Source organism: Oryx dammah, unplaced genomic scaffold, assembly GCF_014754425.2.
Source record: "Oryx dammah isolate SB20612 unplaced genomic scaffold, SCBI_Odam_1.1 HiC_scaffold_5, whole genome shotgun sequence".
Classification (NCBI taxonomy): Eukaryota; Metazoa; Chordata; class Mammalia; order Artiodactyla; family Bovidae; genus Oryx; species Oryx dammah.
Genome location: NW_024070189.1, coordinates 16,268,875 through 16,282,852, shown reverse-complemented (window position 1 = coordinate 16,282,852; position 13,978 = coordinate 16,268,875). Strand labels below are relative to the sequence as shown.

At 38.4% G+C, this 13,978-nt stretch overlaps 1 protein-coding gene across 6 annotated transcripts in view; it reads right to left on the bottom strand.

Moving 5' to 3' along the window:
• MCTP1 (multiple C2 and transmembrane domain containing 1) overlaps positions 1–13,978 on the bottom strand; it is a 565,543-nt gene that overhangs the window by 162,589 nt on the left and 388,976 nt on the right. For 5 of the 6 annotated variants that reach the window (XM_040241502.1, XM_040241504.1, XM_040241505.1 and 2 more), the window contains 4 exons: positions 3,687–3,789; positions 1,836–1,938; positions 1,401–1,502; positions 945–1,019 (listed from right to left, as the gene is read on the bottom strand). In XM_040241502.1, coding sequence (XP_040097436.1) covers positions 945–1,019; positions 1,401–1,502; positions 1,836–1,938; positions 3,687–3,789 — 383 coding nt within the window. The remainder of the gene's footprint in view (positions 1–944; positions 1,020–1,400; positions 1,503–1,835; positions 1,939–3,686; positions 3,790–13,978) is intronic. The other variant, XM_040241508.1, reaches the window with a different exon arrangement.

The window sequence follows — 13,978 nt, the reverse complement described above, 5'->3', positions numbered from 1 at the left end:
AATATAACTGTGGAAAAATGTAATCTGTATTTCCATTCAGATAGCTATTCCATTTGTACCTCATGCACCGTCTTCAAACAACTAAAGATTCCACTGTTTTTGGTGAAGTGATTGGAATAAAAAGAAAGTAGTTTTGGTCTTCTAATAGCACAGAAAATTATTAAATATTTTAACACACACAAATGAGTTCTGTAAACTGTAGAGTCTCAGATATATTTTATTTTCACTGTGTTAATTGAAAGTAAACAACTTTTAAAAGGGGAAACTTAGTGCTCTTTTCTTAACTTGATATCAAATCAAATTTAAAGCTACAAGTCTAATTACAAGAGATCAAGTCTAAAATTCCTTCCTGATAGGAAAATCAGGGTTCTTGATTTTCCATTTCCTGAGCTAAAAATGCCAATAAAAGTTCACTTCTAAAAGATCATAGTCAAAATCTAATTAACAGGATGGTCTCCCTTAAAAGATAGAGCCCCCTCTCTCGTGGATTAGAGGGAAGAGCTATACGCTGGGCTTGCTTTACACACACCTGCATCATACCTGTGGGTGGTCTGGACGTATACTTGAACCTCAGCTTTTGGTGTTCTCATTTACACATTCCATGGCAATCAAACTGTATTTTATGTTCAAAATGATCATTCTTTTGCTAACGAATGAATACATATCCATTCTATGCAGAGCCTACAGTATCCCCTTTCCTTTCTGACCACCCCCATTCAACTTATTAGTTTGGTATTGTCCTTGTTTGATCTTTCAAGGAAAAGAAGGGAAAGAGAGAAAAAGAAAGAAGAAAAGAAAGAGCCATTTCACATCAGTAGATGATCAAACATTCCATAGTCTTTCCCCACCCGCCTCACACCTCCAAAGTTTATTTGAATTTACACAGATGTTTTACAGATAAAATCAGGTCTTCCCAGAGGGATTCATCTTTCCTCGCTGTTTACCTGTTTAGAGAGTCTGTTTTCCTCTTCAATGTACTTCTGTTCTTTGGGTATTAATGTTCGTAAGCTGGCTTTCACCTATACATCAACATATGTGTCTGTTATGGATGAATATATTACAAATGTTTACAAGTTTTTCACGCAGTTCAATTTGCAATCATTGCTAAAGTTTCAAAGTCCTGGCTGCGGTTCCCATAAAATATAAATGTATACAGTGGCACATGCATGCACTTTCCATTTCGGATGCCGGCAGGCAGTAGCCACAGCACAGCCGCAGCGGCAGCCGCCAACTAGAACAGAAAGTGTGGGTGTGCCAGGCAGTGGCAGAAGCGTATTCTCCAGGAGACATCAAGGTTTAGAGAAAATGAGGGATGACAGAAATTCTCTACAAATCAGGAACAAAAGCTTTCATGAAACTGAACTCTTTAGCAGTACAAAAAAGCCAAAGTTAAGACTTACAGCATTAAAAATCACATCTATTTCAAGATAGATGACCCCCTTTGTTGGCCCTGTCAGCTGCTTGTTTTTCAAGACGTAGGCTTTCTGTTCACCATTTTGAATCTGCGGGAAAAGGACATGACAGCCGTCTGTCTCGCGGTCTCCACTGAATACACTCCCTCGGTGACCTTTGACCCCCAGCTGCTGAAACTGACAGAGAACCCAAAACAACTGTGGCAATTCTGACAAGTACCTGTTCATTACCAGGATCGAGTCTGTCAGGAAAAATTAACTATCATGGGATTCAACATGGCCGTGAATTGAGTATGTTAAAATTTTTAGTGTTCTTATTACAGACCTTGGTTGAGAAATGACAGATATAGAGCTGAGGGTTTTTTTTTTTTTTTTCTTGAGCAAAAGCAACACAGAGCTGTGTGTCAGGTGAATAAAACTTACGGACAGCAAGGGTATAGCAACTTTGCCCAGAAAGTCAGCACTTCGATCCCGATCTTCATCATAAACTGTCACTTCAAGAACTGAATGGATATCTTTAATGTTGCTGCAAAATAAATATATGTAAGGCGGAAAAAAAAAAGACTTCATCAGTGGGGAACAAGAACACAAATGCTTTTGAAAATTTAGATAGCTCCCGCTGATTTGGTGTATATGTGCTTTATGTATGCTATTTGCATATACGTGTACATAGGGCAGATTGGTATCTGAAAGAATTTCCCACAATGCATCTTAGTAGACAGCAGTGATGGTTCTATTATCTGGAATTTTGAATACAATTTTAATTTTAAGTTATAATTTTTCAATAAAATATAACTTCCATCTGGATGGCCACAGAATAAATCACTGTTTTTTTTTTTTTTAAACCCATCAATAAGCCTCACTGATTATTTTAGGTTTTTCCTTCTCATTTTTACAATAATTTCTATCTTCTTATAACTCCCACATAAAACACCACCAGGTTTGATTTCAGCAAGAGTCACAGTATATTTTGTATCATTTGTCTTTATTTTATAATTTTTATCCACAGCTCTCATCAAAATGCTAACTTATTTCTGTTAAGTTTATAGTAAAAATTAACTACACAGAATACAGAATGGAGAAAATGTAACATTGATAGCTATTGTACCACCCTAGGATTTAGAAATTAAGTAGTGCTCCATTATGTTCCAAAGACAACATATGCTAATAAACAACTGTGCAAGCTCTTCATATTTTTGTTTCTAGAAAAATAAGCCCCAATTGTTGACAGCATTCTTTGATCAAACTGTTTACCAAGAAAACATGAATTAAGAAAAGACAAAAAATGAATATATTCATTACTGAAAGACTGCAGCCACATGTGAGAAGAGGCTTTATCAGAACTCAATCTATTAACGGCTTTGATAATAATCAAACCTATTCATTCAATTATGCATTCCAGAGAAAAACACTCTCCACAACCTTCTTAGGAGTGCAAGTCTCCTGACCAGGCTTTCATCTCTTATAAAAATGTGAAATTCCTTAAAGATAAATTGGTCAGATAATTAAATCTGATTAGTTACTGGATCTTAAGCAAGGACATTATAAGAAATTAATGAGGAATTTAGCAGTTTCTCATATACAAAAAAATAAAACTATGTTAGAAAACTTTTAAGAAGTACTTCTATTTGGAGAGTTTTCCTTTGTTCAGAGTTCATTTCTAAAGCCCAGCTTAAAAAAAAAAAACAACCCACAAATTTAGGAGATACTACAGAGTAGCATTGGCAGCTTTTACAGTGAATGACTGGAAAGATTTACAAACTTTTTAAAACAAAAAGAAAATTAACTCAAAGGGTTTTTTCTTTTTTTGGGGGGGGGCGGTAAGTAGGACAGTACTTAATATTCTTATTGTGCTAAAATGCAACAAACCAAAACTAAAGCATCTGCTGAATCTGGGACTGGATTGTTTGCTGATTTGAGCAATGGAACAAATAGAGCTTTGTCCTCCTTGGTGTCAATGCGATTGGGGAGAATTTCAATAGAAAGTATAAAAGGAAGAAGCAGTATGGCAATTCAGTTAATGGGAGCAAAATCCTTAGTCAAAAAAATGCACAGCTTAAAAAAATATCTGTATACACACACAAAAAAATGGCATACCCTTTCCCCAGGTTTCACTCTCAGGAAGGTAATACAATTATGCAATTCACTGTTGCTGGCAAAGGCAGGCCAGATGCACTGAGCTGGTAATCAGTTAAGAAAAAACACACAAAAATCTTGAAAATAAATATAATTTAGCATCATTCTTGAAGCGAGCTCAAGGTAACGACTACTTACAATGTGAAGACTTTGTTCCACTCAGGGTTCAGATTTTTGTAGACAGTATGTGTTAGCAGCCTATCATTGTTCAGCTCAACCACACAAAACGGGTCACTTTTACCTACAAGAAATATGGGGGGAGCAGTTTTAGTATAAATAGCACCCACAGCTATCAGTATCGTGACCACGACCACATCTCTTTTCTAAAAAGTTTTACAGAAAACAGAAAATACAATTTTAAAAGTTAAACAAACAAACAAACAAACATTAATATAGAGTTAGATGTAACGGTGATGTTAACAGTTGTGATTCAGAGCAATTTAGAACTTGAAAAAAGTTTTAAAGCGCTAATTTATATAGCTATTTTAATTTGCAAATTTTATTTTTACAAAAATAATACTGTAACTGCCAATAATGAGGGCAAATGCAATATGTGCCCATCCCTAAATCAGGTTTTATTTAATTTAATGATCATTTGAAAGGTTCAGCCCCTTCACTTTACATGCATAAAGTTGCATGTATTTTCCAACTCATCTGAGTTACTAGGAACTTGTAATAGAAATTCCTAAACAAGTTTATTTTGGGAAAACTGCTATATTGCAGAACTACAATATTTTAATCCGACTTGAGATTCTCTTATGAAAATATCTATGGCATCACTAAAAGGTAAATTAGACCCTCTGAGGCAGAAAAAATTCTGCCATTTGAAACCTCAACAAACCAATCTGCATGCTAAAGAGATGTATTTTTTCTGTCCACGGAGAGTAAAGGATTTGGAAGTTATCACATGTTTACAGCCACTCTGCACAACCATAGTCAAACCTCATCTATTCAGTAATTATATCTTGTGATGTCCTCAATATTTTTGTAATGTCATGTCCTATATTATAAGAACCTGTAAAGCCAGAGGCTCTATGGGGGCAGTATTAATGATATTAGTGCAGCATGTAATTTGTTTGATACCTTATACAAATGACAATGAAATCAATATTTAGACAAAGCTGTCCAGAGGTCATATCTTTTAAACGACAATATTGATTTAGACTACATAAGAGGTTAATGTGCATATTATTAACTTTAATGATAAAGAATAATTGTTTTAAATGCATTGTGAATTGTAGTCACAGTAGTTTACACTTCTGTGAAAGCTTAAATATCATTGAAGATTTTCCTATTAAAATTTAATAGGAAAGAATTCATTAGCTAGCAAGGACAGATAAGCTATGTATTCCCACACAGCAGTGTATTTACTTTCCATATTGTAATATTTAAAATGAGCTGTACAGACTTTGACTTACCTTTAATTTAACTTCGACTTACCTTTTAATTTACCTCTTTATTAATTTTACATTATAAAAGAGATTTAATATGTGTATGTGTTAGTTTGGTGGCCTCATGCAGCCCAGGATAACTGCATAATTTAACATTATGGTAGTCTTTTCAATTTTTGGTCTTGGGATTAATTTTCAATAAAGAATAGAGAACTGAAAGTCTTTCAGGTCTGGTGAAAATTTCACCCTTGATTTAGGATCTGTGTTTTTTTCCCCCACATTCTTCACTCCTCTCCCCCTACCTGCTACCAACCTCATTCGTAACTCATACGTGCCATGAAAGATAGTATTCAAAAATATTTTGTTCATTAATTCATCTTATAGTAGGTTTTATTTGCCACATCAACTTTATTTTGTCCCAGAGAATTTAGGTAAAAGCATGAAAAGCAGATTAGTTTTCAAAACCTTAGTTGCTCTTAAGACTCGTATTAAACATTGTCTTTCCACCTAGCTGTGCTGGAACAAAAGAACACAGCACATAAGCTACAACCTCAGCTAGCTTATAAAGGGTTTGGAGAGATAAAATATATCTATATATAACAAGCAGAGAGAATATTAAAGCCATATTTATGACAGAAACTATGGCAAAACAAGAACTACTTCACTTTCACTTTAGACGAAATGATAAACTTCAAAAACACTTAAAAGACAAGTATAACTCTCACATTTCCTTGGATTTCCTTGCAATTTTTCTTATGCACATGTACATCCATATTAATCTTAACCAGTAAAAATAAGTACAAAAAAATAGCACTTCTTGGTATTTTTGTTCCCTTATTTTCACTTGCTATACTCCAATTGTTAATACTATTCTATTTCAATTAACTTGGTTTTACTTGCCTTCCAATGATCAACAATGTGTCATAGATTCAGTCGAAACTGTACCACTTCTCCAATAACAAGACACAAGAACAAACTCTAGAGACTGAACTCTATGCTGAAAAAAATTCACTTTAAACTTCTACAAACAGAGGATGAAAATGTTGACTTTTTTTCCCACAGGAAATTATATTCAGTTGTGTAAGCAAAGAGTCGGACTCTACCGGGCAACTGAGCAGCAACAACAAGACTGAATATAATGCTTTCAACCAACCCCATGGAAAGTCTCCCAAATCATCACCTTCTTTGTTACTATATCCTTATTTGCTGACAAAAGAAGACCTAGGTCAGTGGTTGGCCAAAGGATTAGAAAGAAACAAAATCTGTGCTTACTGTTGAATATTATCCATATTCTGCTAAGAAACGAATGTATTTATCAAACCCTATGTCTATGAGGTAGTTGCAATCCATATTTTCTGGCTATTTAGTTGATTATTTCTCAAAACCATTTTAGAGAAAACCAGTATTAGCCATCTATCACCACATTACTTAACCCCTCAGTTACTCTTTTCTATTAGAATAAAGTTGTTAAAGAACTAGAGACATTTCTACACAAAAAACAGTGCAAGAGCCTCCTACAGCCACTTTTCAGTCATTTTGCTATTTAAACTTCCAGTGGCATACCATCAATGGCAAAGACATTCTCCTATCAGCACCTATCTTATAACTTGATTTATACTGATTTTTCCCAATCTGAAATCTATTATTCTTACACTTAAGTGAAGTCGCTCAGTCGTGTCTGACTCTGCGATCCCATGGACTGTAGTCTACCAGGCTCCTTGGTCCATGGGATTTTCCAGGCAAGAGTACTGGAGTGGGTTGCCATTTCCTTCTCCAGGGTAGCTTCTTGACCCAGGGATAGAACCCAGGTCTCCTGCATTGCAGGCAGACGCTTTACCCTCTGAGCCACCTACGGTCATATTAAAGATTGTGATCAGTGACAGGAACAAATCCAAGTAAAGGCTATTTTCATTTTTCCAAAAACTTTTTCTCAAATTTAACCCACTTTTGATGCCTTTTCAGTCTCTATTAAAATCCATATTATATGGTATGTGTGTGTGTGCTCAGTTGCTTCAGTAGTGTTCGACTCTTTGCAACTCCATGGACTGTAGCCCACCAGGCTCCTCCGTCCATGAGATTCTCCAGGCAAGAATACTGGAGTGGGTTGCTATGCCCTCCTCCAGGGGATCTTCCCAACCCAGGGATCAAACCTGTGACTCTTACCTCTAACCTGCATTGCAGGTGGGTTCTTTACCACTGTGCCACCTGGGAAGCTCATCATATAGTAGGTCATATAGTTTTTCATCTTCAATCTCAAGGTCCTTAAAGTTCTTTACTTGAGTTATATCACACCTTTTGTGTCCTCAAATATTCTAAGTACTTCCAGAGCTCAGGGCATGGCATTAAAGTCCAATGTGAAAGGCCAGTGGTCTGGGGGGAAGGGCCTAAACTTTGGAGGCAGAGCAAGCTGGGACTGAATACTCACTATGTGACTCTGGGCCAGTTCCCAAACCCCTTCAACAGTGACAGTAATGGTCCCTTGTAGATAATAAGCTAGAATATAAGTAGTAAAATGTCTGGTATACTAGCAAGGGCCTCAATAAAATATAGCAATAATAAGGACAATAATAATACCAATAAGGGCAATTACAATACTTACTGCAATTATTGCAGACATTTTCCAAGTTATTATATAAGCCCAACACAATGTTTTCATTCATTTGCTCAAAAAATTTTATGATTCCTCTATGAGAAAGATGCTTTTACTCTTTTTATTTTACAGAGAGGAAGCTGAGGCTGGGTGATTATATAACTCTCCAGGTTACACAGGTTGCAGTAAAACTATCCTTCAAACTCAAGTCTATCTGACATTTAGAGCCCTTGATCTATCCCCTTAGTTGCTCAGTCATATCCGACTCTTTATGACTCCATGGTCTGTAGGCTGCCAGGCTCTTCTGCGTATGGGATTCTCCAGGCAGGAATACTGGAGTGGGTTGCCATTTCCTTCTCCAGGGGAGCTTCCTGACATAGGGATCGAATCCAGGTCTCCTGAATTACAGGCAGATCCGTTACCATCTGAGCCACCAGGGAAGCCTCAACTGTGCCATGCCATATCTCAGTATTTAGTGAGTCACACCCATGGAAAGGCTGGGTAATGTCTTGTCTGTAGATTCATTTATTCAACAAATGCTTATCGCTTACCATATACCAGGCATCTTCTATGTGCTGAGGACACAGACATGCATAAAACAACTTTAAAAACCGCTGAACTTGCAGAGTTTGCATTGGAGAAGAAAGACAATGGATAAGAACATGTTAGCGTATTTTAAGAAAGTGAGAGTATTTTAGAAAGGGCTAAGTACTATAGAGAAAAATTAAGTTGAGAAGATCAGTGAGGAGGTAAGGAGTGCTGCTATATATGCATAGTTTTAAAAAGGACAGCCAGAGGGGGTCTCAGTGAGAAAGCAACAAGTGGGCAAAGAAATGAAAGGGGCAAGAGAGTGACCCTTGGCCAGAGAAATGACTGTGCCTGGTGTTTCCAGGAATCTCCAGAAAGCTAGTGTGATCGGAGGAATGGATGGGGAGTGGGAAGGAGCAGTAGATAACACAGTCAGAGAGGTATGGGGAGGGTGGCCGGTCTCTGGAGGAGTTTGCTTTCATTCTAAGTGCTAGGGAAAGGTTTTGGAAGGATCTCAGTTGAGATGCAATGGGATCTGATGGCTGCCATTTGTAAAATAAGGTAGAGAGAGGGCAGTGAAGGAGATAGGGAGAAGAGTTAGTTAAGAGGATATTACAATAAACCAGGTGATATCAAGCGATCAGATTCTGGATATATGTTGATGGGAGAACCAACAGAATTTGCAGATATCAATACTGAACAATCTGTTATGGGTGATATTATTATTTGGAAATGGAAAACAATCTATTGTGCTTAGCCAAGTCAGTCTGTTTTGGGAAGGACAAGAATTATTCAACAAAGTGCTCTGACTAGCTGTTTCTAGACTTCAGAAGAGGAACATTTAGGCAAGGCCATTTTATCTTTAGCTTTCATTCATCTTTTCTTTCTAAAAAGTTATGTTTTTACAGTTGTCAGTGTGGATGCCAACATGAGGTCTTTACACACTATGCTATTTTTGACTAATTTAGAAAGTATCTTTCTGCCACTGCATGATTCAAGGGCAATTAAAAATTAACAGCAACTGCAACCAAAATAAGAGTAAACATACAATATTAAATACCACGAGCTTACTACTAGAAAGCCCGCATGACAGTTTTGTTTTAAAGAAGTGGCTACACATGGTTGATGTGCTTATCTGGTTTGCTAAATGATGCTTTAAATGACTGGCTTTTCAGTTCCTAAATTTTGCCGTCTTGATTAGATGCCATTTAAACAAACAAAAACAATCACAGAAATACCAGTGATGGACCTAACCATTCATTATCTGCTTAATTATTCCTTCTTTTCATCCTTTTATCATTCTGGTTAGACCCTGTGATGTGCTGCTCCGCTTGCTGAGGGTATGGAGGAGAGGCATTGACTACAGGAGGCAGCGCTGATGTCTGCAGAGTGCGCTGTACTTCACAAAGCCCTAGAGAGCAAGGAACCCACTCCAGTGTTCTTGCCTGGAGAATCCCAGGGATGGGGGAGCCTGGTGGGCTGCCGTCTACGGGGTCGCACAGAGTCGGACACGGCTGAAGCGACTTAGCAGCAGCAGCAGCAGCAGAGAGCGAGGCAGAACTGGCTCCTGTTACCGTTTTATTCGATACCGTCAGGCTAGGAGAGCAAGGAATGAAGGCAGCATCCAAAGTTGCAGTGAATTTTGTTTCCAGCCGTTTGGGGCTATTTGAAGAGCATGCGTGTGTGGGAACAAAGATCATATAATCTCTTGTTCCCCTCTTACTCATTCTTATTGGAAGACTACAGCAGACTGGTGGGTACCAACCGGCTCTCCCTTAACTTTCACTATTTTAGATAAAAAGTGCCCATCCCTCTCCTTTCCAGTGCAGGAAACAGGAGATTTTGGTTTGGATGCAAGACAGAAATTGCAGCAGTGCTGGATGAGGATGGGGCAGTGGGGTTGACTGTGTTACCCACCAATACAGCTAGAAGAGAATCTTCACCTTCTTCGAGAGCATGGCCATTTTCCGTGTCGACGATTTCTAGAGAGTTGCAGGAATACATTTTGAGGCTATTCATTACTTATCGAGTGTCTGCTTGTCTCTCCCCAGAATTCTAAGTATGATTAAGGCATAGTCCAAAACCCTAAGACAGCTCTAAAAAGTGAGCATTAATCTAAAATAAAACAAATGCGTTAAAGTAGCCCTTAGTCCATTTTTTTTTTTTTAAAGACACGGTCTAGCTCTCAACACACACACAATTTAGTAGGCACAATAGACACATAAATACACAGTAATAATGCAGGTTGTGAGTGCTGTAATAAAGGTGAGTAAAGAGTGCAAAGGAAGTGTATCATTCTCTAAGTTTAGAACAGGAAGGGGAAAAGAAAGTGAAGACTTTTTCCTGATGGAGATGACTCTGGTGATCTATGATAATTACACCTCTGTCACCAGCGATTTTAGAAGTGAAGGACTTTAAGATTTGTGCTAAGAAATATTTAGTTTAAATCTATTTGTATATCCCTTTAATAGGGTCTCTGCAACACAAAACCTAGATGTTATATAGCAATTATAACACGGGAGTGGGTTGCCATTTCCTATTTCAGGGGTTCTTCCCCACTCAGGGATCAAACCCATATCTCTTGGGTCTCCTGCACTGGCAGGTGGCTTCTTTACCACTGGGCCTCCTGGGAAGCCCACGCGATAGATACTTACAAATATTATGTTAGGACTGATGCATTTCTCCATAATCTGGTTTAATACTAAGGGCTTTTTTTTTTTCTATGAAATTTTATAGGGAAGAAAATCTCCCAAGAGAATTAAAATAAGGAGGAGACTATTTCACCTCGCCTTGTAAGAATAAACCTGTAACAGATTTTGAAGCATCTACTGTATTACTTCAACTCTTCTTATGGTGGAAAGACATTCCTATAACCATAAAAATAAATGTCAGAAAAGTCTCCAATGGGCATCTCTTCTGGCAATCTTCAAAGCTGCAGTCAGGATTAAACAGGGTGCACTAACTGGCTAATTCTCTCTCACTCCTAGCCCTGGCTCTCTGAGGTCACCACACTGACATATTTACAAAGAACTGTGGGAAAGTCAGCACCACCCCTGTTTTGTGGGCAGGCAGATGACTCCAGTTCATGCAGACAAGTGGTTTGAGCATTGAGGCCACTCAAGAGATACTGAATGACATTCCTGCTCCCAGAATAGAAGGTCAGTTCCAATCCATCAGTGGCGGGGTTTGTCCAAGGTCCTTTGGCTGCTGACAAGGAGCACCGTTTGCTGGGTGTGATATGTTATAAAAACGTGTGCGTGTGGAGGCCCTGTGACCCCCTCTTTGTCGGCATGTCTCTGAAAACACAGAGGCTTTCAGTAGCACTGAAAGCAATTCATACCCACAAGGGTCTTTTATTTGGGGCTACCTGGCCCAAATCAAGCTCATTGGTTTAACTTCCTCAGTTGCCACAACTCGAAATGGTTATAATTAATCTTAAAAATTATAATCAAGGTTGCTGTCTTTCTATAAACTGGAATTAAATCCTAGCATATAACAAGGTTATAGTTGAGGGAATGCCACAGGGTCCACCAAAATAAAGAGCAGCCTACATTGGAGACATATTCCAATCCTCTCCTTATCCCTGGAGGTGAGGCTTTGGCCTTAGCTTTTTTCATTTATTGCCCTCAATATACTTTAAACATCTGGTTGGTATAATTACATTAGCTGACACTCTTCACTAGGTTCCCACTGGGTCTGGCTCTGGACTGGGTAATAATAATAAGGCTTCTCTTTTCTTAGTTAAGGCATGAAGCAGGTGTCACAGTGGCCGACAAAATGGGCCCTCTAATTTTGTGGTTGGCCTAGAGCTCAACATTCAGAAAACAAAGATCATGGCATCCAGTCCCATCACTTCATGGCAAATAGATGGGGAAACAGTGGAAACAGTGTCAGACTTTATTTTTTGGGGCTCCAAAATCACTGCAGATGGTGACTGCAGCCATGAAATTAAAAGACGCTTACTCCTTGGAAGAAAAGTTATGACCAACCTAGATAGCATATTCAAAAGCAGAGACATTACTTTGCCGACTAAGGTCCGTCTAGTCAAGGCTATGGTTTTTCCAGTGGTCATGTATGGATGTGAGATTTGGACTGTGAAGAAGGCTGAGCGCCAAAGAATTGATGCTTTTGAACTGTGGTGGTGGAGAAGACTCTTGAGAGTCCCTTGGACTGCAAGGAGATCCAACCAGTCCATTCTGAAGGAGATCAAACCTGGGATTTCTTTGAAAGGAATGATGCTAAAGCTGAAACTCCAGTACTTTGGCCACCTCATGAGAAGAGTTGACTCATTGGAAAAAACTCTGATGCTGGGAGGGATTGGGGTCAGGAGGAGAAGGGGACGACCGAGGATGAGATGGCTGGATGGCACCATGGACTTGATGGATGTGAGTCTGAGTGAACTCCAGGAGATGGTGATGAACAGGGAGGCCTGGCGTGCTGCGATTCATGGGGTCGCAAAGAGTTGGACAAGACTGAGCGACTGAACTGAACTGAACTGAATTTCGTGGTTCTTGGTCCAGTAGATTTTTCCTCACAGTGAAGATTTTGTAATGCCCTCCTCTCACTATTCCGAAATATAATAAGACTAACCTGTAAGTTATTTCAACATTTAATATGGTGCTTTAATGCTATTATTCAGAGGACTAAATAGAAAGTTGTATACAATTAAGTCATACATTTATTTATTTAACAAATTTTTATTGTTAAAAGATTTATTCAACAAATATTTATTGAGTATCTACTCTTTGCTGGGTCATGAAGGAACTGGCTACCCACTCCAGTATTCTTGCCTGGAGAATCACATGGACAGAGAAGCCTGGCGGGCTGGAATCCATGGGGTCACAAAGGGCTGGACACGACTCACCGATTCACAGACAGATGAAAAACAAAATAAGGTCTCTGCTCGCCTGGAGCTTGCTTGCAGTGGGGAGCGAGGAGAAAGAGGATGAATACTGAACATAATTAATAAGTAGATTATATTGTATGCTAGAGTGATGTATGTTAACAGAAAATGGAAAAGAGAGAGCAAGACAAGGGGCTTGAAGAATGTGGGGAAGGTCACAGTTTATATATTTAATTATGGTGTCAAGGACTGAAGGAAGTGAAGAAGTAGCTAAGTAGATATCAGGAAAAAAGTGCTCCAGGCAGTGGGGGGAGCCACAGAAAAAGTCTGGTGTCCTCTGGGACTCTGATAGTGGGGCACAGTGAGCAACGGGAAGAATAAACAGGTCAGAGATGTAACAGGAACCAGGCCATGAAGTACCTTGGAGGTAATTCTAAGGTCTTTGGTGTTACGTGGCAGCTATCAATAAGACTTGAGTAAAGAATATGTATTTAAGGGTGCAATCTAGAGTCAGATAATCATGAAACAGAGTTTAAAGCTATATTAGTGTCTACATTTAGTCATGTAGGACATGGGAAAATTTTCGCTATTTATGTCTAGTTGTCTAATAGTGTCACTATTTATTACTGTCTAATTTTTAAAAAGACAATTAGTATCCCCAACACCCAAGACAAATAGTGCTCCCCAATCACTGTGGCAACTTAATTCCCCTACAGATATCTAAAATACGGAGGGGGCAATACTGCTATCTCCCAACTGAGAATCATTTCCCCACAGCAACAATTTTTAAACATTTTTGTTTTAGGAATTCAAAGGTTATTGAGGATCTCAAAGAGCTTTTGTGTGTGTGTGTGTGAGTGGGTTATATCTATCAAAGTTTACCATTTTAGAAATTAAAATTGAGAACATGTTAAGACACACTGTGTTCTTGGGCTGAAAAAATTAAAATGACCATACTACCCAAGGCAAGCTACATTTTTAATATAATCACTGCCAAAATACTAAAGACATTTTTCATGGAACTAAAACAAATAATTTTAAAATAAGAATGGAAAAAAAGAGCCTCAATAGCCAAGAC